The sequence below is a fragment of the Python bivittatus genome, unplaced genomic scaffold (assembly GCF_059951505.1).
Source record: "Python bivittatus isolate LINGU-HERP-01145 unplaced genomic scaffold, Pbiv_v1 ctg000070_np1212, whole genome shotgun sequence".
In the NCBI taxonomy this organism is placed as follows: domain Eukaryota; kingdom Metazoa; phylum Chordata; class Lepidosauria; order Squamata; family Pythonidae; genus Python; species Python bivittatus.
The window spans coordinates 32,408,894-32,434,443 of record NW_028277034.1 but is presented as its reverse complement, the minus strand read 5'-3'; the positions used below and the strand labels follow the sequence as shown (position 1 = coordinate 32,434,443).

The following is a 25,550-nucleotide window of genomic DNA, read 5'->3' as shown; positions in this document are numbered from 1 at the left end:
TATGTATATCTGTGTGTGTGTAAATATCTAGATATGTGCACACACAAAGATTGATGTCAACGGCTCTCAGATTACACTAATGGCTTAAGAGACAGAGAAGCAGGGTTGCAATTATTCAACTCTAATGTAATCTAGTAAGTACTTCACGACAAACTAGAACTCACTAATATTACTTCCATAAGGTAAAGAGAAGAAGCTCTACTGAATAGTCAGTGGACATCATGTAAGGCAGGAATTATGTGCTTTTGATGCCCAGGGCCCCCTGTGGTGGGTCATATCTCTAGTTTAGCTTGTACAAACAAGAGTGCTAACATCAAAGAAGAGGTGGGGAGAGACTACCATGAAGCATTTTCACATCATGTCTGCTTTTTTGCAACACTTCTAATAAGGAAACAAATCACCTACCGGTCATTTTGAGCAATGCTGGAATCAGAATTCAGGGCAGGCCATTTGTATGCTAGTCTTTGTATCTGGGCCACAGAGGCAGTCTTGCTGTGCTGGCATTCTTCAGCAAATGCAAAGCTTCCCGTTCTTCCAGTACTTATTTGTGGGTGAAAGAACAATTCTAATCTGATGTAATGTTGATTATGCCAATAACTGTAATTAAACACTGAAGGGAGCTTGATAACATTGCTACTTATTAGCATTTTTGTGCTACCACTGCCAAGTTCCTTTGGAGAAGAATAAAAAACTATGTGCCATCTAACCTGGTGAGAAGATCTGGCATTCCAGATCCTAAATTGCATTTAAGCAACATTGTTCTGTGCCTTGAAAAGCCAGCGTTATTCATAGGCAGTCAGCTTAGATTTGTTATTGGGCTACTGTAATGCTGACTTCACTGTGTCAACTATGTTATGCTATGTTTAATTAATAGCTGATTTCCAGATCCACTGAAATCAAAGAATGACATCTGAATGACTTTTAAGGTTGCTTTCTCTGTCACAAATGTATCTCAAAAACCTACTCTGCACTCTTGCAGAGAATACAGTTGCTAGTTTTTTCCTTTGTTATTCAAAGATAACCCTTTGTTAGCTAATTAAATAACATTACTTTAAAAAATAACCAAATACTGATTGTTAGGATTTCCAATAGCTTCATGGCATCCATGATCACAGCTTTGTTTGGGATTTATTGCTATTATATACACTGATTGGCAGCAAGGCAACATATAGTCCAAATACAGTTCATCTGGCAGAGTAAGGAGGGTTTTTTTTCCCTTGGATTAGAAACACACAATAAAACAGAAGAGAAAGTCATGTGAATCTTTTTTTAAACAAACCGAGAAAGAAAACACAATCCCAAGCAATGAAAATCAATCATTGTGTGTTCATTGCCTAATGTGGTGATGACCATATCTAAACCCAGTTTAGCAGCCTGAGCTGGACAACTCCAGCTGAGACAAACACAAAACATCTTTCTGTTATGTATATTAAGCAAAACTTTTTAACAATGAAGCTTGAAGAACTATTGTCAAATGGTGGAACACAAAGATCCATTTTGCTAGCATCCCAGTGAAGTGTGCCCAGTGAATTCTGATGTGAACAAAGCAAGGTGTTTTCTGGAGGTCTTTTTGGGAAAAGGTTGATCACAGAATTTTACTTCAATGTTCCCTTCACTGAATGCTTCTTTTCTAGACTCTTCCAAGGAGACCAGTTCTCTTCTACAGGCCCCTTCTTCATGCTGCATCATTGTGATTTTCAGGTTTTTGTGTTTCCTGAATGGAGACAAGTTTTCTTTTATAATGCAAAAGCAAATTGTAGAAAGGAAGTTCTTCTTGAAGTTCTCATTCATAAAGGCATATACAATTGGATTGCAAATGGAATTAGCAAATCCAATTACCTGAACTATTCCAAACATCATCTTAATAGTGACATCATCATATTCTCTTTCAAAATTACCTAGAGAGAGAAATATATATGTTTAAGCATCTCTTCAATGATACATCAATGATTTATCCAATGATTTATTTCATTATTTACCCGAGTCAGTTAAGTAGAAATAAAAATCCAATTATTCCAGAATGAAATTTGTATCAGATTAATTATAAAACATGTTCAAGTAATTCATTAAGTATCTTATTAAAATTATATATGCTATATACATAACTAATGCATAATTTATAGTCAATAACGTAAGCTGATGACTGATGAACTGGCTGATGCCTTACATACAAACCAGCCTAGACCTACTTTTTGTGTGTATGTGCCTTTAAGCCCGTTTTTGACTCCTGGAAACTGCCTGGACAAATCCCTGTAGTTTTCTTGGCAAGATTTTTCCAGAAGTGTTTTGCCATTGCCTGCTTCCCAGGGCTGAGAGAGAGGGACTGGCCCAAGGACACCCAGCTGGCTTTGTGCCTAAGTTGGGACTAGAACCCGGTTTCTAGCCTGGTGCCTTAACCACTGCGCCAAACTTGCTCTCTTACACCTACAACAGAGAAAGTCTAATAACCCACTTAGATTATTTACTTCATTTATACTAAGTACAGAATTGCACTATTAATCTTCCAGTATTTATGACTGATTTATTGCACTAAAAAGGAAGGCATAAAAGTAAAGATCAAGTATTGCCTGGTAAAATTTTCACATTGCTTAGGCATTTGTCAACAGGAATTTAAATACTGGTTTAAATGGATGCTCATTTAGTCAAAGGAAACAATATTAAAATATCATTGCCATATATTTCAATATTCTTTGGCATCCTGAAAGAAGAAACACTATTAATCATGTTTATTCACTATTACTGTCTGGCAGAAATATCTTACATAGCTTTCCACATCTCTGCATGTGTAGATATACACATATTATTTTCTCCTTTGTTAGCAGACAGAGGAAAAAGATGGCTATGGGCTTTAACCATGAGAAAATAGAACACTGAAACAAAAGCATATGGCAAATTGTATTGCTTTCCTATGGATGTACAAGCACCCAATTAAATAAACAGAATACCAAAAATGTATATGCAATCTGAGTCCCTTCACCATTGTTACTACTTTTGAAGACCAGGAGCACAGTGCAACAGATCTGGAACAATTCTGGGATACTCTTTCTTTAAAATAAAAAAACCTGATTGTTGAATAATGTTTATATTGAGAAGTATAAAAGCACTTGGGTGAATCTACAAAACTCACTTCATAATCACAACAATTCATTCAGTTTGAACTCTAGCAAAAGATGTGAGTACTCTTCTAAAATTAATAGTAATTATAAAATCCTTGGTAAGCCTGTATTTCACATTTTCAGGTTACCTACATAAATGTGGACTTCATTGAATTACAAAGGTCATTTATTTGTATGGGCCATTCTCAAATGAGAAAATGCTTTATATTTCAACTTTGCAAGGAAGGAACAAAAGGGAATGTATGTACTCAGTATGATATAAAAAGGAAGTCATATAGAATAATAAATAAAAATTAAATTTATAATGTACTCAGATGTAAATAGCTTTTATGTATAAATAAGAGACTTTTAAAAATAGATTGCAGTAATTAGAGACTGAGAACCAATTTGATGTAGTGGTTAAGACATCAGTCTAAAAACTAGGAGACCGTGAGTTCTTGTCCTGCCTAGGCACAAAGCCAGCTGGGTGACTTTAAGTGACTCACTTTCTCTCAGACCTAGGAAGGACCCAATGGCAAACCACTTCTGCAAAACCTTGCTAAGAAAGCTGCAGGGACTTGTCCAGGCAGTCTCAAGAATCAGACACGATTGAACAGGTTAAAAAAAAAAAAAAAAGGGACTTCATATTTATTAATTTGGATTATGCTTGATTCATACATTCCAGTAAACATGAAAAATTGTCTTTATTGAAATCCAGTTGATTTGATATAACATGTTATACAATTTAGTATTCTAGTTTCATTTTAACATATTGTTTTAACATATCATTGTTAAAATGATAAACATATTTATCATTTTAACATATTGTCTTGTTTGCCTTTAAGCAAAAAAACCCCTCTCTTCTACTATTTCATAAGAACAAATTACTCACTGTATTCTATCAGCATGTGCATTACATGGAAAGGTGTCCAGCAAATAGCAAACAAAACCACAACAGTCACCATCATCATGATTGCTCGCTTCTTTTTTCTGAAAAGAGAGATACTTTGTACTATTGACCAAAAGCATTTGGATAGGGAGAGAATACAGATAATTTGTATGAGGGTTGATCTGATTTGTATGAGCTAGATCTCAGTGGGAAAGAAGATACTTTGCATACAGAACATCCCACTTTCATATCTTTAGCTAAATGTTTAATATTTTATTTTTAAATGAATTATATCCCATCCTTCTTATGCACATTCTCTATGCAGGAAGGCAGGCAATATGGCAATCCAAAATTAAAATCATTTAGAGGAATGATTTTACCACCACCACCATTATAAGTAAAAACTTAGACATGGCAGCTTATATTTACTCACCTGTGAACCTAACCCAATTAGAGACACTTCAGTATAGTGGCTAAAAGGTTGGAGTTGAACTTTGGAGATCCAGATAAAGTTCTCACTCAGTCACAGAATTCACCACAAGACTTTAGTTCAATCATTCTCTCTGGTAAGAGTGGGATACAACATGGACAAACACCTACATTTTGATCTCCCAGAAAAAAGATGGAATACAAATGCAATACATCAATAAAAATAGGAAGGCCATCTGCCAGAGTTGGTTTTATCCTAGCCTCCTAAAACACCCATGGCCACTGAGAAAGTCTCGACCAGTCATGCTAGGTCACCACTGGAACAAGGAGAAAGACCTGTCCATCAGATCTTATGGAACATTGGGCTGGGAATGGATGAGGTAGTATCTACAGTATGTTCTTAAAAAGTTGATGCTGAGGATATTGTAGTACAGGATAATTCAATACAGGAAAAACAAACAAAAGAAGCTTCCATTTTGAATGGAAGAATAAGAGAAGTAAGGAAGAGATGGGAGCACATGTTAAGCCATAGTTTGTCTGGCAATGTTTTGGCTGTATGAATCCAGACACTGTTTTGTAAATTATAGTTTGTGAGATTTTAAGGATTAATATACAATAGAAACCAGAGGTTTTTCTTTTGGGATTGATGAACAAACAGTTGGAAAAGAGTCATGGAACTTTATTGTACATGATAACTGCAGTGAGATTATTGTATGCACAAAGACTTGGAGGAATGGTTGGTGAAGATGATGGAATTTGCTGAGATGGCCAAACTGACTTCTTTGATCAGAGAAAAGACAATATCTACATTTATTGCTGACTGGAAATCCCTTACAGACTTTTTGTATGAAACAGAAAAAAATGAATTTATTATTTGTTTTGATGATTAGACAGGATAGATGATAGAAAGAAAAGAGTTATGTTGTAACCATAGAGTAAGAGGTAAATTTATAATTGTACTTATAACTGCTGTAAAGAAGATCAGAAGCTACTTCTTTGTGTCTTTTTTCTTTCTTTTCTATTTTTCTCTTATTTTTTCTTCCTTCCTTGCACTTTTAGGAATTTAACCAATGTGTTATAAGGCTCTATGGTCATTGAAACCTGTGGAAGACTACCTGTCTGGAGATCTGAACTGGAATAGTTGTTCACCTAAATTCATTCATTCATTCATTCATTCATTCATTCATTCATTCATTCTCTTTCTCTCTTTCTAATTTATTACATAATGCTCTAAAATAAGAAAAAGTGAGGAAGATTGTGAAAATAGCAAACAGAGAAATTCCTTAATACTTTATTACAGTGCTCTTCTTCTTCATATTTTATTATGCCCCAAGTCACTTTCCAGGAGTATTTGTTAGTAACATGTAGTTAAACTCTATAAAGCTTCATTCAAAAGAGACTTTATGGATAACTTGTCTAGCAAACAATCAGTGTCCATAAGCTTATTGATGTTTTTAAAAAATCCTAGGAAATTAGAAAATATTAATCTATAGGAAACAATATAATAAAATTATATTCAAATTATAGGAAGCAATATAACAAACTTTTGCAATACAGCAAAACAATGTAGATAAATTAAGTAATACCAACCGAGAAATTTTAGACATCTCATTTTCATGAATGCTCTGGAGAACAGAAGCATCTCCAACTCTTTTCTTAATCCAGAGCTCATAACCAATCTTGCTATACAGCAACAGCATCAGCATCAGTGGGAGAAGAAAAAGAATAACCAAAATGAAAGTGGCATATATCTTTTGGTGGACAGGACTTGGCCATTCTTCTAAGCAGCAAACATATTCCTTTTCATAAAGGAAGTCATATTTATTCTGAAAGACATTAAGCAGAGGTTAGGGCAGAGTCCTTTGTCAATATACTATCTGTAATAAAAAATGTCCAAAGATGGAATGTTCAGCTGCAGGAAACTGTAATTCCATGCTTGGACTATCCATTTATACATATCCAAATAAAGCACAAATGGAATGGGCTGATACGCCAGCAGGCATTTCATCCCCTTTGTACTTAATAAGCAAAGTTGCAGGCAAACCTGGCTGCTAGAAGTTTTTTTAATTTAATTTAATTTAATTTAATTTAATTATTTATTTATTTGATTTATATAGCTGCCCATCTCAAACCAGTGACTCTGTTACTGGTACAAAACTATTTTTATGACTAAAAAAAAATTGTCATAAATTGTCATTTTCATTCTGTGTACAATCTGCACATACAGGTAGTCCTCATTTAATGACCACAATTGGGACCAGCAACTCAGTCGTTAAGCAAAGCAGTTGCTAAATGAAAGTGACTGTGCTTATGATCTTACTTCAGTTTTCCTTTGCTTTACAGACCTGCGAAGGTTGTAAATGTGAGGATTGGTCACAAAGTTACTTTTTCATCATTGTCGTAACTGCAAATGGTCACTAAATGAGGCAGTCGCTAAACAAGGATTACCTGTATATATTTCTGATCCAATTAAATTCAATTATGTGGTACAATGACTCCCATAAGCTGACTTGGTTTACTTAAATTCATTTTGTCTGCCCTTGCAAAAGAATTCTAATACTAACCATCCATTTTACCATTTTACTTTAGTCTGCATTTATAAGAAAGCTCAAAACATTTGGGTTTTTGTTTTTTTTACTTACTTCATCATTTTATTAACATTTAGGACTCAACACACACATAGCTTTGGAAAACACTGTTTTTATACTTTTAAATTAACTTTTAAAAAGAAGTATGATTTGAAACACCTATTCTCAAGGGAGCCAAGACATATATGCATGGCCAAAATACACCACACATTTTAACATCTGTACTGCATATATTTCAGATATTGATACTCCCAAAGTGTACGTGACAATCTACAATGCAATATTTAAAATATAGCAACCAAACCTGTTCTCTTTATTATAGGATTAACTCGATGAAACAAACTCCATAACATAAAAATAAAATAAATGTAATCTAGACAAATTTAAATAACAGCATGTACTCACCCCAAAATTATAAAAGATAATAAATATTATTATTTAAATTTGTCTAGATTACATTTAATAATAAAGACAGCAGGAGGAGGAGGAGGAGGAGTTGTTAGTGTAAAGATGAAGTAAGAGTTTGTCCCAGATATTGTGGCAACCTGGTGCATAATTCTTTTAAAGGGCTATTCTGTTCTACAGAGCATGAGTTTCTGAAGGGTATGGTCAGAAAAGTCAAGACAATGGCCACAATGCTGCAACTGAAGCTCTGCCTGCTTTTATGTGTGATGCACATTTTTAAAAAGGCAGAGCTTCAATCACAATGTCATGGCCACCATGATGACCTTTTTTTATCATAAAAAACATGAAATGCAACCCTTGCATTTTTTTATTGCATATGATATTCAGCTCCTGAACAGTAATACACAAAAACTTCCCAAACTGCTAGCCTGAATAAGTACAACTGCACAACACAACCCTACCTCCACTCTTTGTACATGCCACATGGGTGAACCAACAACAGCAGCCAACAGCCAAACAATGCCTAAAAATAAAGGGATGTTGGTGATTTAAGAAAAACAACATAGGAAATTAAAGTAAAGCAACATAGCATTTGGGCCATAGGCATTTGGGACTTGATTTTAATATCAGCAAGTACATGGGACATGATCAAAATGAGAGGTAAGATACAACTTTTTTTGATCTACTGTCAGAAAATTCAAAGCAATGGGCTTTATTTAAAGAAGGATTGACTAGAGATTATATCTCTGATCTTTTTTTAAAAAAAAAGAATGCACTAATATTTGGGGAAGAAAGATATTACAGATGGAAATTCTAATTATTTCTCCATTCCCTATTCATTAAAAATAAAAGTCATTCTAGCTAAGTTCTACTTAAGTAAGATAATATATCAACAGTGTTAGCACTTAGGAGAATACTCATATAGTCTGATCTCTTTTAACTGCAAATGCTTTTATTCGCTACTTCATTGTGGATGTATTGATGGTCAACATTAGTCGTTCTGTATACATGCACACTACCAGTCCAGTCATTAGCAGAAATAGGAAATACTTTAAAAAGTCAGGGAAAATTATATCCATTAGCCCCATCCCAAATCCCTGTGCAAATTGGCTCTTGTCAACCAGCCCTGACTCCAGGTTGATCCAGATTGATTACAGTGGATTTCTATTTCTATCTGCCTAAACATGAAAAGACTTTTTGCATATGGGAACCTGATAAAACAAGATTAATTTTAACTTGAAGGCTGAGAAAATTAGAGATGGGAGCATGCCAACAGCCCCATTGCTCTGACTCAGCCAAAATGTCTGAATAAAATTTCAAGAAGTCCTAATCTAAAAATACTGGATTACAGCAAAATATTTAAATATAATCATTAGGCATTTTCTCTGCCTCTTCTTCCTTTTTACACAATACTGTACACTAGGGAATAATGCCTGTTTCCAGAATTAGTTTCTGGATTTAATACATGTGGAAGAAGCTGCAGATAAATAGCTTTTCAAAGGAGCTTTGATTAAGGAACTCAAGATCTTTGGTTTTCACAAAAATGAGCAGCCCAAGTAATGGCAACTATCAGCACTGCAGAACATTGTTACTCTAATGTTGTGTGAGCTTAACAGTTTGGTTTCATTTATTCTGCTTTATATGTGTATTTTGAAGGTTGTTTTAAAAAAAGAAAAGTTACAAGCAAATAACAGAATTGTCTGGGACCTTACCCAACATTGTATATGCTCTTCTGTTGGTATACTGCCATTTCATTTTTAGAGGGTGAACAATGCCATTATGCCTTTCTACAGCAATGCAAGTCATTGTAAGTATCTCAGTAACTATCGCAGTGGATTGCACAAATGGCACCATCTTGCAGGCAAAAGCACCTATAAAGAGAAGAAATTAATCAGATAATTAGTGTATCTAGAGCAGGGTCAACCTATATTGCTTATTTATTCTCATTTCTGAAGAATGGCTTTGCAGATGGCCAGACCTGTTGATCTTGGCTGATTTTGTAAGCCTGCAGAGTCACGTTTATGAGACAACACCCTAGGAATTCCAGGGCAGTTGGTTAGATTAAGAAGAAAAGCATTTCAGAAGAAGGCAGTGGCCCGTCGCATCAATAATGTTGCCTAGAAAGCTGCATGGATGAAGGAATCAAGTTTGATCTGAGGGCATCTTACCTTTATCTTTTTCTGAAGGACAGAGTGTACATGATATGTACTTTAAAAGGATTGATATTGCCTTCATATTGCCTTCTTATTTATCCTAAAACAGGCAGCAACTCAAGAAGCATCATCAATTTTGAGTATTAAAAGAAGTCATTTCTTTGAAATGTGTGGATTAAACTCTGACTTTACCAATACTGAGTTCAATGGGACAAGCTTGTTTAAAAATTAATTTATTCATTTTTCCTGATTAAAATGGTGGATAAACATGTAAGAGCTATCTATGGTAGCTGACTTTTCCTGGACCTCCAATCATTTTTTTTGAATAAGGTAGGGCAATAATACATAACAACTCATCTGCAAGTGTTCAAAGAATGCCAGCTGAATTTTAAAATAAGTAACATTGTGAATTGTATCTACACTTTTTTTAAATACTCAAATGCAGAAGTAAAAAAATCAAAATTATCTTGACAGCAACTAATTGATGGTATCTGCCATAATTTTGCAAGATGTAGCATTTTAAAAGACGTTTAAGAGAAACTGATCTAAAGCAAGGAAACACTTCTTTCTTTTCTCCTATCTTTAATGAATGATGTTGTCTTCAAAATAAAATCCAGATTTCAGGATTTATGCAAATATAAGCTAGCCCACCCTTCCCATTAAAACATGATTATAAATTTAATTGGGGGGGGGGGTTGCTTATCTATATGACACTGCTTTTTTTTTTAAAGTTGTGAACTTCTATCATTGTTGTAGTTGCCATACAGATTAAATTTAATTATTAAAAGTGGTATCTTTATTTCTTGCCCAATCCAAAGCTCAGTTAATTTGTTAGTTTTATTCAGGGTTGTGTGTATCATATAAATTCATTTTATCATGAATTAAAGAATCTCTGTAATATACTGTAGATACATTATAACTCTTGAGAAAGGCACTGACAATAGGATGTAATATACTGCATATTTAATTTCCTTATACTCATACTAGTGGGAAGATGCTCGAAGAAAACATTTCCACAAACTGGCTCAATCAAATATGCAAAGTGTTTGTTTTATTACTCTTAGCATCTACCAGAAAGTGCAACCTGTGCTCAGGTTGACTGATTCAAACTGAAAAGCCTTGTCTTGATAGAAGGGGGGGGGGGGGGGGACAACTGTCACACTGCAAAAGTGCTGCAGCATTAACTGCATGTCATTTAGGACTAATAGCCTTGTGTGACCTTTCCAGCATCTTGTAACAATACCATCAAAATTAAGACAGCCATACTAGTTAATCTAATATTACAACAGCCAATGTCTACCATTTGGCATTCCCAAATGGATTCATTTTCTTGTCAAGAACTATAAATGTCTAGCTTTTGGAGGAATTCAAAAACGTCCTTACCAATGCCACCTCATTTAGAAGCTGATACTTTTCCTCAAGCTCATGTACAAACAAACTTTGCTTCCTTGTTATGAGCACCTCAAATCATCTTGGCATTCTAATAAAAGGCATTTGGCCTTTTTTTTTTTTTTCCAGAAAAATAAACTACTCTTTTCTCAGTTAAGGTGAAACCATTAAACCTTAGCTGTTACCTCTGCAGACTCCAGGTCCTGTATGTAATGAATGGCAATCACAGCTCATTAAATGTAAGTGGGATCAATATCTGTTTTATGATTAGATTTGAGGGCAAGAGAGTAGCCCATTATAATGCTGAGCTTTCAGTTAGTATGGTAACAAAATTATGCTTCAAAATGTATTACTGAACAATACTGAACAAAAGGCTATTATACTATAGAGAAAAACATATCAAACATCAGTGGACCAGACTAAAAATATCATTTCAATGTAGAGAAAATGAGACCATATTCCAACAGGCCATGGGTGGGCAGCCCACAGCCTGTATGTAACCTCTCCACATCTTGTAATAAAATTGACAAAATTAAGCTTGCTTCTTTTTTTCAAAATTCTTTCAAAATTAAAGATGGAATGAGAACTACAATTTCCATTGGTATATACTAAATCTAATTAACATTTAAACAAAATGATATTTAAATGGTCACCAATCAATACTTGTGATACCTAGAGGTGTTGACCAACTATCTACTCATCAATATTACATGCAGTCCTTCCCCCCCAATTTGTAATCCATAGTTTAGTACAGCCTTTCCCAAAGCCAAACTGTGTGTCCTCCAGATGTCAAGAATACAACTTTGAGATCAGCATTGCCATTCTGGAGAACTGTAGGAGTTGCTCACACTTTTGGGGATTAGAAAAATCAACCTAGATAGGTGAATTTATCCATAGTAGATATAAGCCATGTTTTATGGATTAGCATGATGTATGAGCCCATTATAAGATATATATTAAAATTAAAACATGGCAAGTCTATTGAGAATATAGTTAGGGCTTATACAATCTTCTTTTTTCCAAAACCAGCACTTTTTTGCTTCACCTCCTGATATAAAATAATCAGAGTTTGCAGTGGGGAGAAAAATTAGATTTGCATCCAAATTCTAAGGAGACTTCTTGGAGGTAATAATTTCATATCAGATAAAATATTTTTGGTAATAGAATTATGTATAATATATAAAACAACAACACATATAATAAAACTAAAACATTAAAAAGATAAATGAGTAGCCACCTGCCTTCTAACATGAAAATAATCTATGAGACCTTAATTATATACAGAGATCATGATTTTATCTGTTTTTTCACATTTCAATAGTCACTGGTTTGCTAATAACTACACTATAATATAATCAGTACAAAATGTTATTGTAAAATATTACAAAATCTCTGCCATATTAACACATATTGCTGCATCCTTTGATTAATAGAAAATATTGCTTTTTCCAAAACAAATAGATCACACATTTCTGACCATTCCTTAACATATGGAATAATATCACATTTCCAATTTCTCAATATGATTCTTTTAGCCATCCCTCATGCACAATACAACCGTAATTCCTAATAAACAGATTCCAAAGCTTTAGTATATAGTTCAACATCACATTAACAGTTTTAACATTTAAAGATTTTCCCATAAATCTACTTTACATTGTCCCATAAAGATATCAAATGATCACATGACCATATCACATAGATCAGTGAACCCTCAAATTTTTTACACCTGCAATATAGAAATCTGATATCCAGATCATTATTTTATCATGATTATATACAGTGAACATGTTTTTTTTGAGATGTCAGTGGATTTATGTATTCTCTTCCATAGAACAGCTGGGACAACTTAAAATGTGGAATGATATTACTTCAGAGCACCATGAATAATACAATGGACAGCTCAGCAAAACATATGATGTTGATTCAACAACATCCTCCTGGCAGGAATAGATTCAGCCCTGGAAAGGAAGGTTACTGCGCCTCCATTTCCAGAATCCTTGACCATAAAACATTAAGCCTGGCAAGAGCAAATACCCTCTGTTGATACACAACCTAGCTCCAGTCTCAAATTTACATTTGAATTGCAACAAGGAACAAGGAGATAACCATCATTTCACACACTCTCTATAACTGACATCTAAAGGACACATAACACAATGTTAGGGGACTCATTTCTTGCCCCTCTAAATTGTTTTCCCAATTTAGCTCAAATGTTGCACAGACTTAGTACTATGATCAAGCCAAGAGGTCAAAAAAGTTGACTGCCAAGAGGGGACCACTTCCCTTTTTCAGTAAAACCGAATCAAGCTCTTATACACTTGATATAGTCTGTCAGCCACATCTAGTTGGGAAAAGATTCCCAATTTGAAAACAACATGATGCCTTCAATAGCCCTTTCAATGATACATGATACATAGCAATTCTACTAGTAAGTGGGAATAAACATGGTATTAAAATGAATCCAAAATTACCTAAGATTAAACTCAGATTATACAAGCATCTCCCATCAACTCTTCCCTCTTGCTGTGACAGGAAACCTCCACAATTCTAGATTTTTTCACTGCAGCAAGATTCTCTATATATCTGTTTCTGCCATTGCTGTAGCTGAACACTGTATAAAATGAGTCACTTCATTAAACTTCTCCCATTTCCTATATATATTATGAATCTATCTATCCATCCATCCATCCATCCATCCATCCATCCATCCATCCATCCATCTCAAGGGAAACTGGATTGGAAGAAAAATGGTTTCAAAACTGGAAAAAGAAACATCAATAACCTGCACTATGCTGACAGACTTCCGGGGAAGAAATGGTGAATTGAAGACTGCTCTGTGAAAAACAGCTGACGATCATGGCAGAATGAAGAGCTGGCGAGTAGACTGGTTCTTCGATAATTCCTCTGGACAAGGAAAGGACTTGAGATTGCCCACAAGCTCCAATCAGTTGCTCCTTGTGAGGGAACCGCAAGATAGTTTAGAGGCAAGTTTAGAGCTCTGGGAGATGAGGGAATAGTCATCTTGCTCAAACTGCTGTCGGCACCTTTGAAAGGACACTAAATTCATATACTTCCTTTTTTAATCACTTTTGGAAATTGTTAATTGCTTTTCAGTAGGGGCCGTGGGCAGGATCTCTCTCCCCAATCACCACTGAATAGAATCAAACCCAGAGAAAGGAGGCAAACCAACCCAAGACAGTGCTGCCCACCCCCAATCCTCTGATACCATGGTCAATGGTATCGAAAGCTGCAGAGATGTCAAGGAGGGCAAGTATGGATGTACAACCTCCATCCCGCCCTTGCCAGAGATCATCCAAAAGCACAACCATTGCCACTTCCATCCCATACCCAGGTCTGAATCCTGACTGAAAGGGATCCAGATATTCTGCTTCATCCAAGGTCCTCTGAATCTGTTGTGCAACCATCTTCTCAACCATCTTCCCTAAAAATGAGAGGTTAGGTCCAGCAATGGGCTGGAGGGGGAGAACCAAGGCCTCCTTAATAGGTAAAGAAACAACCCCCACACTCAAAGAAGAATCACCACCATTGAACCCATTCACACGACACCCCCTGGGCTGCTTTATCAAGACAGGAGGGGCATGGGCCTAAAGAGCAGGTGGTTGAGCTCACAGTCCTAATAACTCTGTCCACTTCCTCAGGCCCAACAGGTTCAAACCATTCCCAGATAACTGGGCAAGACTCCTCCTCAGGCATCTCCTCCAGACCTGCAACAAGGCCAGCATCAAACTGCAAGCAAATTCGAGAGACTTTGTCTGAGAGATACTGAACAAATTCTTCTGCACGCCCCTGCAAGGGGTTCTCCAAGCCCCCTCTACCTAAGAGGGTGCATGTCACCCAAAACAGGGCCACAGGACAGCTATCCACAGACACAATAAAAGAGAAATGCCACCCTTACCACCACAAGGTAGGCATTTTTGGACTTCTGGAACACATAAGTTTGTTCAATAAACTCTAGGGTAAAGATCCCCTCTCTTGCCATTTTATCATCACAATGTGGTCCTTAATCTTGGGTTTTGATCAGAATCCTAATGTATGGGTAGTCCTCACTTAATGACTGTTCATTTAACAACAGTTCAAAGTGACAACAGCCTCAGAAAGTAAAACACAACCATCATGAAACATTGCGCCACCCCTTCCCCTGCAGTCACATGACCACATTTATCAACCGGCTCTCATTTACAACCAGTTGCCAAGTGCCCCATGATCATGTGATCATCATTTGCCATCTTCTCTACTGGCTTCCCCAGAAAGTCAATAAGGAAGCCAGCAGGGAAGGTTGCAAGTGGAGGGGACAGAGGGAAACCTCTCAGCAGTGTGCAGGAATGGAGCTCAAATCTTTAGTATTTGAGGTCCATTCCTACAGTCCCATGAAGGATTTCCCCCTCTGTACACAGAGGGGAGGGAAAACCTCTTGGCAGTGTGCAGGATCAGAGCTCAAATCCTGAAGATCTGAGCTCCATTCCTCCAGCCCCATGAAGCATTTCCCCTCCATGCACTGAGGGGAGGGGAAACCCATTGGTGGTATGCAGGAATGTTTGAGAGTGAAAGGGCTGCCTCCGGATTTCAGCTCCACGTGGACCTGAAATCCTTCAGCAGGCAGCTGTTGTGCTCCATCCGCTTAACAACCTGGGAAATTGGTTAATGATCGCAACCAGGGATGCCCGGATGGCAGTCATTGAGTGAAGCAGTCACATGGGTGTCTCGGTTAACAACCACTTCGCTCAACAATTGAGATTCCAGTCTCAATTGTGGTTGTTAAACAAGGACTACCTGTATCTGATGAGATTTGTTACCAGATTTTTTCAAACACCATTCTAAGGACCTCTTCTGCCACTTCATTTCCCAGAGCTTCTCGGTAAATCAAGCACTACTGATTATCATGGCACATAAAAATAAATATAAATTCATTACACAGAATGTAAGATGCAGACGGAGCAGAAACGTTCTGTGGCAACTATGATTCTCTATTTGTTTCACACAGATACTTAAATATCACTTCCAGATGAGTCTACACATAACAACCAAGGCTTTTTGCTTTTACAATGGCTAAATACTTAAAGCATCTTGGGAGAAAGTAAAAAGCATCACTAACTCTGAAAATTTTAGAGAATAAAGGGATTAAATTATTAGCATTTTCCAGTCACTGTGAAAAATTTAGTTCCAATTTCATTAATATAAGTTCATCACTGTGGAATCAACAGATAGTTGATTTTTGATTTCTATTATTATGAATATAATTTCTCTAACATCAGCTGAGACAACACTGGACTATGTGTTACAATATTTATTTCCTGTCAACTAACACAATTCCCAACCATGGTATTTCATCAACAATTGCTTTATTCTTAGCAATATTTTCCAGAGCCCATTTGACCTCACTTTCCAGTATGTCAGTTGTAGTTTGGTTATCAATTCTTCATACATACCACCAATGCCTCTCCATTTTTTGCTTGCAGAGCATATCACCAATTAAATTTTGGCATGATCCATCTGGTGATGTTCATGGGTAGAGCATTTTTTAGATTGTTAGAAGGTAGGGATTGCATCCGGTCACTGATTGACACCGTTTTGTTAATATTGATAGCTACACTATTTCTTCTATGATTTTCTTATCAACAGAGATCTAATGTTCTTCTGCTTTGAATCAATTCCAGTCCACTTCAGTCTGCTGATTCCCAGAATGTCAATAGATACTGTATTACAATAGATTTCCTTCTATATAGCCTCTCAGGTTAGAGAGCTTACTGTTCTTATGTGTCTAGCCCTCATGCTAATGGTCTCAAGACCTCCCCACTTATGGAGGAGCTTATAGAGAATTTACAGATATTATTGCTACTGACCTGCAGAAGTCAGTATATGACCAGTTTCATCCTTGTTGAGACTCATTAGCATGGATAGGCTTCATATATTTAGTTCCCTTTAACAGGTGAACCCAGACCAAATTCGGTAAAGAAGTTTTAACATATGGAGACTACCTATGCCTGGTAAGTCTTAATAAAGATGAAACTGGTTCCATAGTTCCCCCTGCTAGTCAGTACCAATTATATAGCACCAGAATGTCAATGTTCAATCTTGGTATTTCAGCTCTGATCCCATTAAGTTTACCTTGATTCATAGTTCTGACATTTCATGTGTCAAAATTGATTTATGTATAAATAAATATATGTAAATTTATAGTTCTGACATTCTGCATACAAAAATTGTTCATATGTGTCTATAAAAAAAGACTGTTTTATAGTTTTATTGTACACCACTAGAGTCACTCTTTTATGAGATGGGCAGCCGTATAAATTTGATGGATGAATGAATGAATGAATGAATGAATGAATGAATGAATGAATGAATGGGTATATTCCTGTTTGCAGCATTAAACTTTTCTTTTGCTTCTGGGCACACCAGGAGCTAAACTTATTTTCAACTTTAAGCCAGCTACCAAAAAAGCACTAGTACTACTCACCTTGCCTTCTCCTCTACTCTTCACCAATAAACTCACTGAATGCCTCCCAGTCTGGAGGGTTCATCTTCCAGTACGTTGACATTATTTTAGTTTTGAACATTCATTTGGTTTTTTTGGCAGCATATTGGTTGTCACTTCTCCAGTTTGCCACCTCATTTATAACCTGCCCATCATGAGTGACCCTATCAGGACTGTACACTCCCAAATGTATAGTTCATAGACTTACTGTGTTTTACAAACCCGTTAACTACAAGATAACAGTCCATGAAGGGCTTCGTAGGAGGAGAACTGTGTTAGTCAATGGTAGCAAAAAAATCAAGAGGAGTCTTGTAGCACCTTTTCCAATTAGCAAATTGTAATAAAAGGCACAAACATTTATGACCTGCAGCATACTTCATCACTTGCATCTGACAAAGCTTATCCCTTTTTTAAAAAAAGTTGTTAACTACAAAAGGTGCTATCTTCTGAGTCCGTGAAGGGACAGACATATTAGCAAAATTGTTTAAAACTGAAATCCAAGCTAACCTCCAATTCTATAAATATTGAATGGATTTTGAAACCGGCCTTCTGGATTATGAATTTTGTAGTAAAAAGTTTTGTAGTAATAAAACTATAAACCATTACAAATATTTGTAATAATAAAATAAGAAAACCAACAGATGGAAACATTAAAATGGCAACAAAATCCTCCAAAAGCCAAATGGAGTAAAATGTTTTTTATAGTCTACTTAAATGTATTGTTTTGGGAAGACAATTCCATGTATTCAGGATCATAACACAATATATTATAGTACAGTATTATATTATATTCGTCGTGCTTGCCAATTCAGCAACTCCAACTGATAGGACCGCGAGTAAGATTCAAAATCTTACAGTGCAGGTAAATCCATTTAAGCACAAGGAATCCTTTAGACAGACTGCTCCAATCCAATTAAGGATTTGAAACTAATGTGAACATCTTTAATTGAGCTCCAAAATGATCAGTATTAATTATCTTTGACTTTCCCATAAACAATTTTAAAAAGAAAAAAAATCACAAGGATGTGAACACCTACAGCATCACCAATAAGCACTCTGATATATAAATGAGCATTTGCTGCAAACAGAAATATTCCTGTTCCTTTGAGTCATGGGATCCAAATACCATAAGCAGTATTTAGGACTTGGTATTTGACTCTCTATTAAATGAATATTCACCTTATTCTCTTAGGCAGAACTAGTAACCCTTAACATTTTTCAGATAAAGGATATAAAGATAAATAGGTAGAGCATGGCAGGAAGAAGACAAACGTATTGTAATGACTCAGTTTAATATACATTCAGTTTTGCCTAATCTCAGATATAGTAGCTCTATCTTGTGAAATTATTTCTTAGTGTATCATTACAGGTAGTCCTCAAATTACGACCATTTGTTCAGCAACTGTTCAGAGTAACGACGGTGCTGAACAAGGGGGACTTACGAACAGTCCTTGGAGTTCCAACTGTCGCAGTGTCTCTGCAGCCACATGATCACAATTTCCAGCATTTCCTGCCAGCTTCCCACAAGCAAATCAATGGACAAGCCAGCAGGAAGTCAGAAGTTGCAATCACATGAGGCCCTCGTTTAACAACCCGTGTGGTCCTCAGATTACAACGGCAACCAGAACTGCTGGAATTGCTGTCACTAAGCAACACAGTCGTGTGATGTCACTTTACTATCGCATCACTTAGTGATGGAAATTTCAGTCCCAATTGCGTCATAGCCCAGGAACTACCTTAGTTAGTGTCTAAATAAAATAAAGCAGGATCCCGTGATTTAGCTGTGTAACTATTTCAGCCTTTTCTTTGGTTAATACAAATGGGTGTGATTTTATTTAGGTTTACTACAGGGCTCTTGTAGCTTTGCTTGAAATTAATTTCCTCTTTTAGCCTATTTAAACACACCCACACCTATAAACACAATCTAAATATTTAACAGTCATCCTAGAGAAGCAGCTATGTAAGTAAGTATCCTTTTGAGTTCCTCAGATATTGCCATGGAAATACGAAATGGATTTCTTACAACTCTACCATTTAGTGACATGAAGACTTACTAATGGTGAACGACATTAATTCTAAGTATAAAGACTACATTAATGGAGTTTGCCTACATTTTCCATTTATGAAAGACTCATTCTGACATCATTTAACATTTGTACAGTAATTTCCAAAATAAACATTATTTTCCTAAGGCTCATTATTAGCCCTTAAGGACTCACAAAATAGAATAGCTCTGAGCTGTGAAACTAGTAAGCTAAATATCCACATATTCAACAAGAGTGTAATCTAATGTATAACAATTATATCCCTAATTGCACAAAGTAAAAAAAAATAAGACTTTTATTATTATGCAATAATAAAAGAGAAATTTCCTGGGGCAGCATAAGTTGTTCAGGGGAGAGAGACTAATACTATCCATTCAAGACTAGAGTTTAGCAAAGATAGGTACAATCAGGAAGCTTAAAACAAATCTCTTCCATGAACTGACTAGATGGCTTTTCCAAATACTTTTTTGTTCCTAATTTACAGAACAGTTGTAAGCATAAAAAAGTGATGTATGCAATTTCCTCTGAACATTGATACTCTGAAAAAAGTGATAGCATGTCTCCTCCACAAGAAGACAACACCCAACCTAGATATATTGGTCAATTGCTTGTCTCCAAACTCCACTTTAAGGGAAAATTGTGAAGAAAGTGATTGGGCTGCAGCTGCAAGAGGATCTTGGAGGAAATGGGTTGTTAGATCCATTTCAATCAGGTTTCAGCCCAGGTTCAGAATGGAGATAGCACTGATCATGTTATAGATGGGTTTCTGGTTGGACTGTGATGGGGTAGTACTGACTCTCCTGTCCTGCTTGACCTCTTAGCAGGATTTCAACACCATCAGTCATGGTATTCAGCTCCTATTCAACATTTACATGAAACCACTGGGTGAGATTATCTATTGGCATAGGGACATGTTTCATCAGTATGCTGATAAAACCCAATTATACATCTCAACTCCTGGCCAAATACGTAATGCTGTTAAAGTGCTGCCAGGTGTCTAGAGACTGTCTGGGTCTAAATGGAGAGAAACAGGTTGAGATTCAATCCCAGCAAGGCAGAGTGGTTTGGGCTCAGAGACATACAAAATCTAGTGAATGTACTTCCTCATCAGTGCTAGTTCACAACTTGAGGAGCTTCTTAGACTCTCAACTCCTGCTCAAGGAGCAGGTGGCAACTGTAGCCATGAGGACATTTGCACCGCTCCATCTTGTGCACCAATTGCAATCTTTCATGGAATGGATGGTATTAATTATTGTCACTCATGCCTTAGTCACTTCTTGACTAGACTACTGCAATGGGATCTATTTGGGTCTACATTTGAAGAACATTCATAAGCTACAGCTAGTCCAGGACATAGTGGTTCAAGTAGTTATAGGTATCCTTCAAGGAACCCACATAAAAACTCTTCTTCAGAAGCTAAACTAATTGCCATTTGGTTTCTTGGAGCAATTCAAAGTGTTGGTTTTCACATTCAAAACCCTTCATAGTTCAGGGCCTGAGTATCTACATACCATCTTCTCTCAGTAACGTCAGCCTGCCTGATAAATTTCAGTAAAGTGGGCTCACTACATGTCCCCTCTATCAGAGATTGCTACCTTTAGGGACCATAGAATTGGTGGTGGCATTTCATTTGCCACCACCCTCCTCTGGATAGTATCCTCCCTCATGTTAGATCAGCCCCTTCCTCCTGGTTTATACAAAACTAGAGAAAATGTGATTGTTTCATAAAGCCAGGATGGATTATAGACTGGTTTTTATTGTTTTGGTCGTGACTCCTGGTTTTATAGGATTACAATGGATAATGCTGTTTTAATTTGATTTATATTGTTTAATTTTAATCCCAATTATGTACTAGGGAGCTATGCAATCAGCTGACTGGAGCAACCTATAAGCCCTATAAATAAATTATAAATTATAGAAATGCTAAATACCATTATCCACAAATGCTTCTTTTTGCTTGATAATAAAGTGAGCTGGAGTATAAAAAGAGAAAAGTTTCTCTTTAAGTATGTTCCTACTCTGATATCTAATACCCACCCACAGATTAATGTCAAGCGCTATAACCAGGTATATCTATATCCATCTATATTATCCTACCTCAGGCACATTATGCAAATACCCAGCTTTCTGAAAAATGCTGGGAAAGGTGGAAGGAAAGAGAAGAAGAGGACGGCCAGCAGCAAGGTGGATGGACTCAGTTACAGTGGTGGTGAGTGCACCGTTGGGAAACTTGAAAGAACACATTAAGGATAGATCTTCATGGCAGAAATGTATCTATGTGATCACTAGGAGTAAAAAACGACTTGATAGCACATAATCTATTTATACATACTTACATACAATATATATCTAAAGAGACCGTATTTACTGATTTGCAAATTACACAGTCACTAGTGATAAATGTGTTTTGCTTGAGTTTTTGCTCCTGTACTGTATTCAGAAAACCCTAATTAAAGAAACCTTGGCATATGAACCCAAACAGTGCCTTTTTTGACTATGCAAAATATCTGGTGCTTCAGAAGATAACACGTAAAACCTGTTAAAAGGAGAGGCTGCCTCAGTCTGGGTCAATAAGTGATGGAGCCCATATAAACATATTCCAATTAATTTCTAGGCAGCTCAATCTTAAATTTTATTAATTGTGTATTATAACACCACAGGGCAGTGTTTTTTAGTAAATGAACTTTATTAGTTTAAGTTTCGCCTGCAGCCTAATTCTGAAATGAATAGAATGACTTTATTTACTCATTTACCAAATGTTTAATTCTGATAGGGAACAAAAGCAGCAAGAAGATGGGAATGTGGTTCCAGAGTGCTATCATACAATAAGATCTATTGCAAATATGAAACTGATTTATGAATATGAAACTAATCCATTTGCTGAATTAATTCAACAGAATAGTAGAAAGGATAGTAGAAAGGCAGAGGTCCTTTCCAGCATGCCAAAACTTTCTCAGATATTCTGCTCCCAGGTTTTAGAAAGTCAGTAGATATTTGAGAATGATAAATATTGTTCGGTATGAAGATACCCAATAAAACAAGTACATGCTTTTAAAAATACTAAGGAAACTAATGCTGTATATTTATATTCATTTTGTAAGTTTAATTGCACACAGCTACAATTCCTCCTCTACTGATTATGTACTAGCAATGCAAAGAGAGCTTTATAAACATTTGAACTCTATCACAGAAAGTTATCAAGAACTGACCATGAAGATAATCCATAGGTAGCACTGTACTCTATTAAAATTAGATCCTAGTAAGTTTATATATCACATCTATAGGATTATAAGCACCTAAACATATTGAAAATTTAACTGCACACACACCAATGCCATACTGTATGATATCCTCCGTTCTACCCATGAGCTACTCATAGTGTCAAGAGAACACTGAATAGTTGTAAAATGAAACCAGCTTTCCCCAATCTCCAAATGTGTTGACCTGGGGTTATGGGAACTGAAGTCCAACACCAAGTTGTTTTGCCACTAGAGAGTTCTCAAACATCAAGAACTAACATTAGGTTAAAGATTCCCCAACAGGGCCCTAAAACCAGTAGCCCTGTTAAGAATAACGTAGGGAAGAAAGTAATATTTATTTGCCCACTTCTACAAACACGAAAAATCTACCATTCACACACCACAAACAGCAGTAGCATCAGAAAGGAGGGAGAAAGAGGTTACCTCGCCAAACGATGCAAAAGTACTTTTTTCTCTATTACAAAGTCAGCTCCTGACACTGGCCTCCAATATTTCTAACCATTCTTTGCACATCTAAGCATAATGTTAAGAGGACATCCAACCTTAACGACCCCGAAAGCACGTGGGGGATGGAAGGAGGCAGGGAGCCTTAGCCAAGCATGCACACACAGCCTGCCTGCTAGGATGAGGTTCTCCGCCGCTTCCCCGCCTCACCTCCCAGCCAGTTATCGGAGATATTCTGCAGCAAAGAGAAAGGGACGCAGAAGAAAGCAATGAGCAGGTCGCTGAGGGCTAGCGAGCAGATGAAGATGTTGGTGACGGTGCGCATGGCTTTGCGGCGGGCCACCACGTAGAGCACCAGGCAGTTCCCGAAAAGCGCCAGGCCGAAGATGGCCACGCAAGTGAGCAGGAAGGCCAGCTTGGTGCGCTCGGAGAGCTCCGGGATGTAGACCAGCGGCTGTAGTCCATAGAGCGCGATGAACTGCTCGCGGGTTACGTTGTTATCGCGCAAAAGCTGCGCGAATTGCTCCGGGGTGATATTTAGGGATCGCATAGCAAGGACGGGCAGATCAATCTTCTGTCCTCCCTCGCTCCTCAGACATGGTAGGCGTCGTCGGCTTTTGTCAAGGGATGGGAACTAGAATTCCCTTCAACTAAGCACACGCCTTTTTGTTAGACGGCATCAAGAGATCGTGGGCGAGGTCCTCGGAAGAACAGCCGACGGGCACCTCGTTCAATTTAGAGCATCTCCGTCCAAAATTGAAATGAATACAACTGGGCGGAGGAATATCACGCCCACGAAGCCCGAAACTTTAGGGATGAAGGAACGCCGAGCGGCAAACTAATCGCGCGCTTCCCTGCTGTTTACTTAGCCCACAGGATTACAAAAGCCTGCGCAAATGAAGCGTCCTATGGAATACTTTATCCACGCCACTAGCCAATCGCGGAAGGCTGCTTCTCTATTCTTCCTCTCTGGGTCTCCGCCTTCAAAGTTTCCGAACTGCTGGCTGCGCTGAGCCGAGCCGAGATTGGTTAGCGAGAGAACAAGGTGGTGAGGAAGCTGGCGGTGCCTCCTGCGAGGACTGGCGCTTGAAAGGGACTGGAAGCGCGGCCAGTCAAGCAAGCTCGGAGAAAGATGCCAACGGGGACGCGTAGGAGGATGGCTGCTGTGCAGGAAGGAGCCTGAGGAGCGCCAGAAACCGAAGGAGGATTCTTTAAACAAGGTTTCCCAGCTTGGTGCTCCCCAGGTGCATTGGGATTACAGCCTCTAGTCAAAATCCTGGGATTTGGCGCGCCTGGAGGACACGTTGAAGAAAGCTGCTTTAATTCTCTGGCGTGCTTAGAGTGGCGCAGTTGGGGCTGTTGTTACTTAGCCAGTCTGAGTTTCAGGCAATTGCATAGCTTGAAATATTAAGGCCAAAGTTGTTAAGATCACAGCACTTGAAATCCAGGAGGAAGACCCATTATGGCAGTGCAACTCCAATGCTATTTAAAGAACCGGAGCCTGTTCCAGTTGAGGTAAATTGAGGGTGGGAAACTAAGTATCATAATAAGGAACCAATATTCTTCTGAAAATGGCATTTGTCTTTTGGTTGCTGTCTTGCAGTTCAGTCTTTTCTTCTAAGCATTATGCAAAGAAGACATGCCTGTGCTGGGACCAGTTAAAACAGCTGCCGGTTGCTTGTATTCTACACTGAGCCCTTTAAAAACATAATGTCACACAATGTATACAAATGCAGCAGCCATGCCAAACAGTTATGTCACCCGTCTTGACCCTGGCCTTGTTTTTGTAGTCAGCCTAGCTCACTTTCTAGGAATGGTTTCATAGAACAATCATTCATAGTCATTGATACATTTTGATATATCATTCCTGCAAGGAACTGAAATCCCACTCACACTTGAAGCAGTGCCATGGCAAAAGAGACAATTATCTGGCTGTCACACACTTTCGTTATAGCATCAGCTAAAGATTTATTTCCCAAGGACTTCTTTTTCTAAATCAGTTTATTACTACCAGTCCTTTTTATCCTTGCATCCTATAATAAAATTATTCATCTTCAGAGGACCATAATACTTTGATTAATAAAAACTGTTAATCTACTATTACCCTCTGTGTTCTGCCCCATTTTGTGGACATGTTACTCAGATCTTTTGATCTATCCTTCCAAGCATGGATTTCCCCATACAATAATGGCTATAATCACTCATTTCATACCACTTAGATACTAAATCTTCTAGTTGTTACCCAGGTCTTGGAGTAATTAAATCTTAGAAGATCCCAGAATGTTTTGCATGTACCAGCAATCTTGGGATTCTCCACTACTGAGATATTGTATGAGGAGAGCCATGTTAGTCTA

General features: G+C 37.2%; 1 protein-coding gene across 1 annotated transcript; it reads right to left on the bottom strand.

Moving 5' to 3' along the window:
* Nucleotides 1-1,093: 1,093 nt before the first annotated feature.
* QRFPR (pyroglutamylated RFamide peptide receptor) lies at nucleotides 1,094-23,746 on the bottom strand. Its single transcript, XM_007439527.3, has 6 exons — nucleotides 23,407-23,746; nucleotides 9,119-9,277; nucleotides 7,868-7,929; nucleotides 6,004-6,239; nucleotides 3,988-4,085; nucleotides 1,094-1,898 (listed from the first exon to the last, which is right to left on the bottom strand). Exons 1-6 carry the CDS (start codon nucleotides 23,744-23,746, stop codon nucleotides 1,501-1,503), a joined length of 1,293 nt encoding a protein of 430 aa, XP_007439589.1. The 3' UTR covers nucleotides 1,094-1,500.
* Nucleotides 23,747-25,550: the final 1,804 nt, after the last annotated feature.

What these genes read in the sequence shown, in the direction of transcription:
- QRFPR (XM_007439527.3), bottom strand. Translation starts at nt 23,746, where the DNA reads ATGCGATCCCTAAATATCACCCCGGAGCAATTCGCGCAGCTTTTGCGC. An exon ending in AAGAGCATATACAATGTTGG is followed by an intron (nt 7,930 to 9,118) that starts GTAAGGTCCCAG and finishes CTTTATTTTTAG; the next exon opens with GCATTGTTTGGCTGTTGGCT. An exon ending in GAGATGTCTAAAATTTCTCG is followed by an intron (nt 4,086 to 6,003) that starts GTTGGTATTACT and finishes CTCTCTTTTCAG; the next exon opens with AAAAAAGAAGCGAGCAATCA.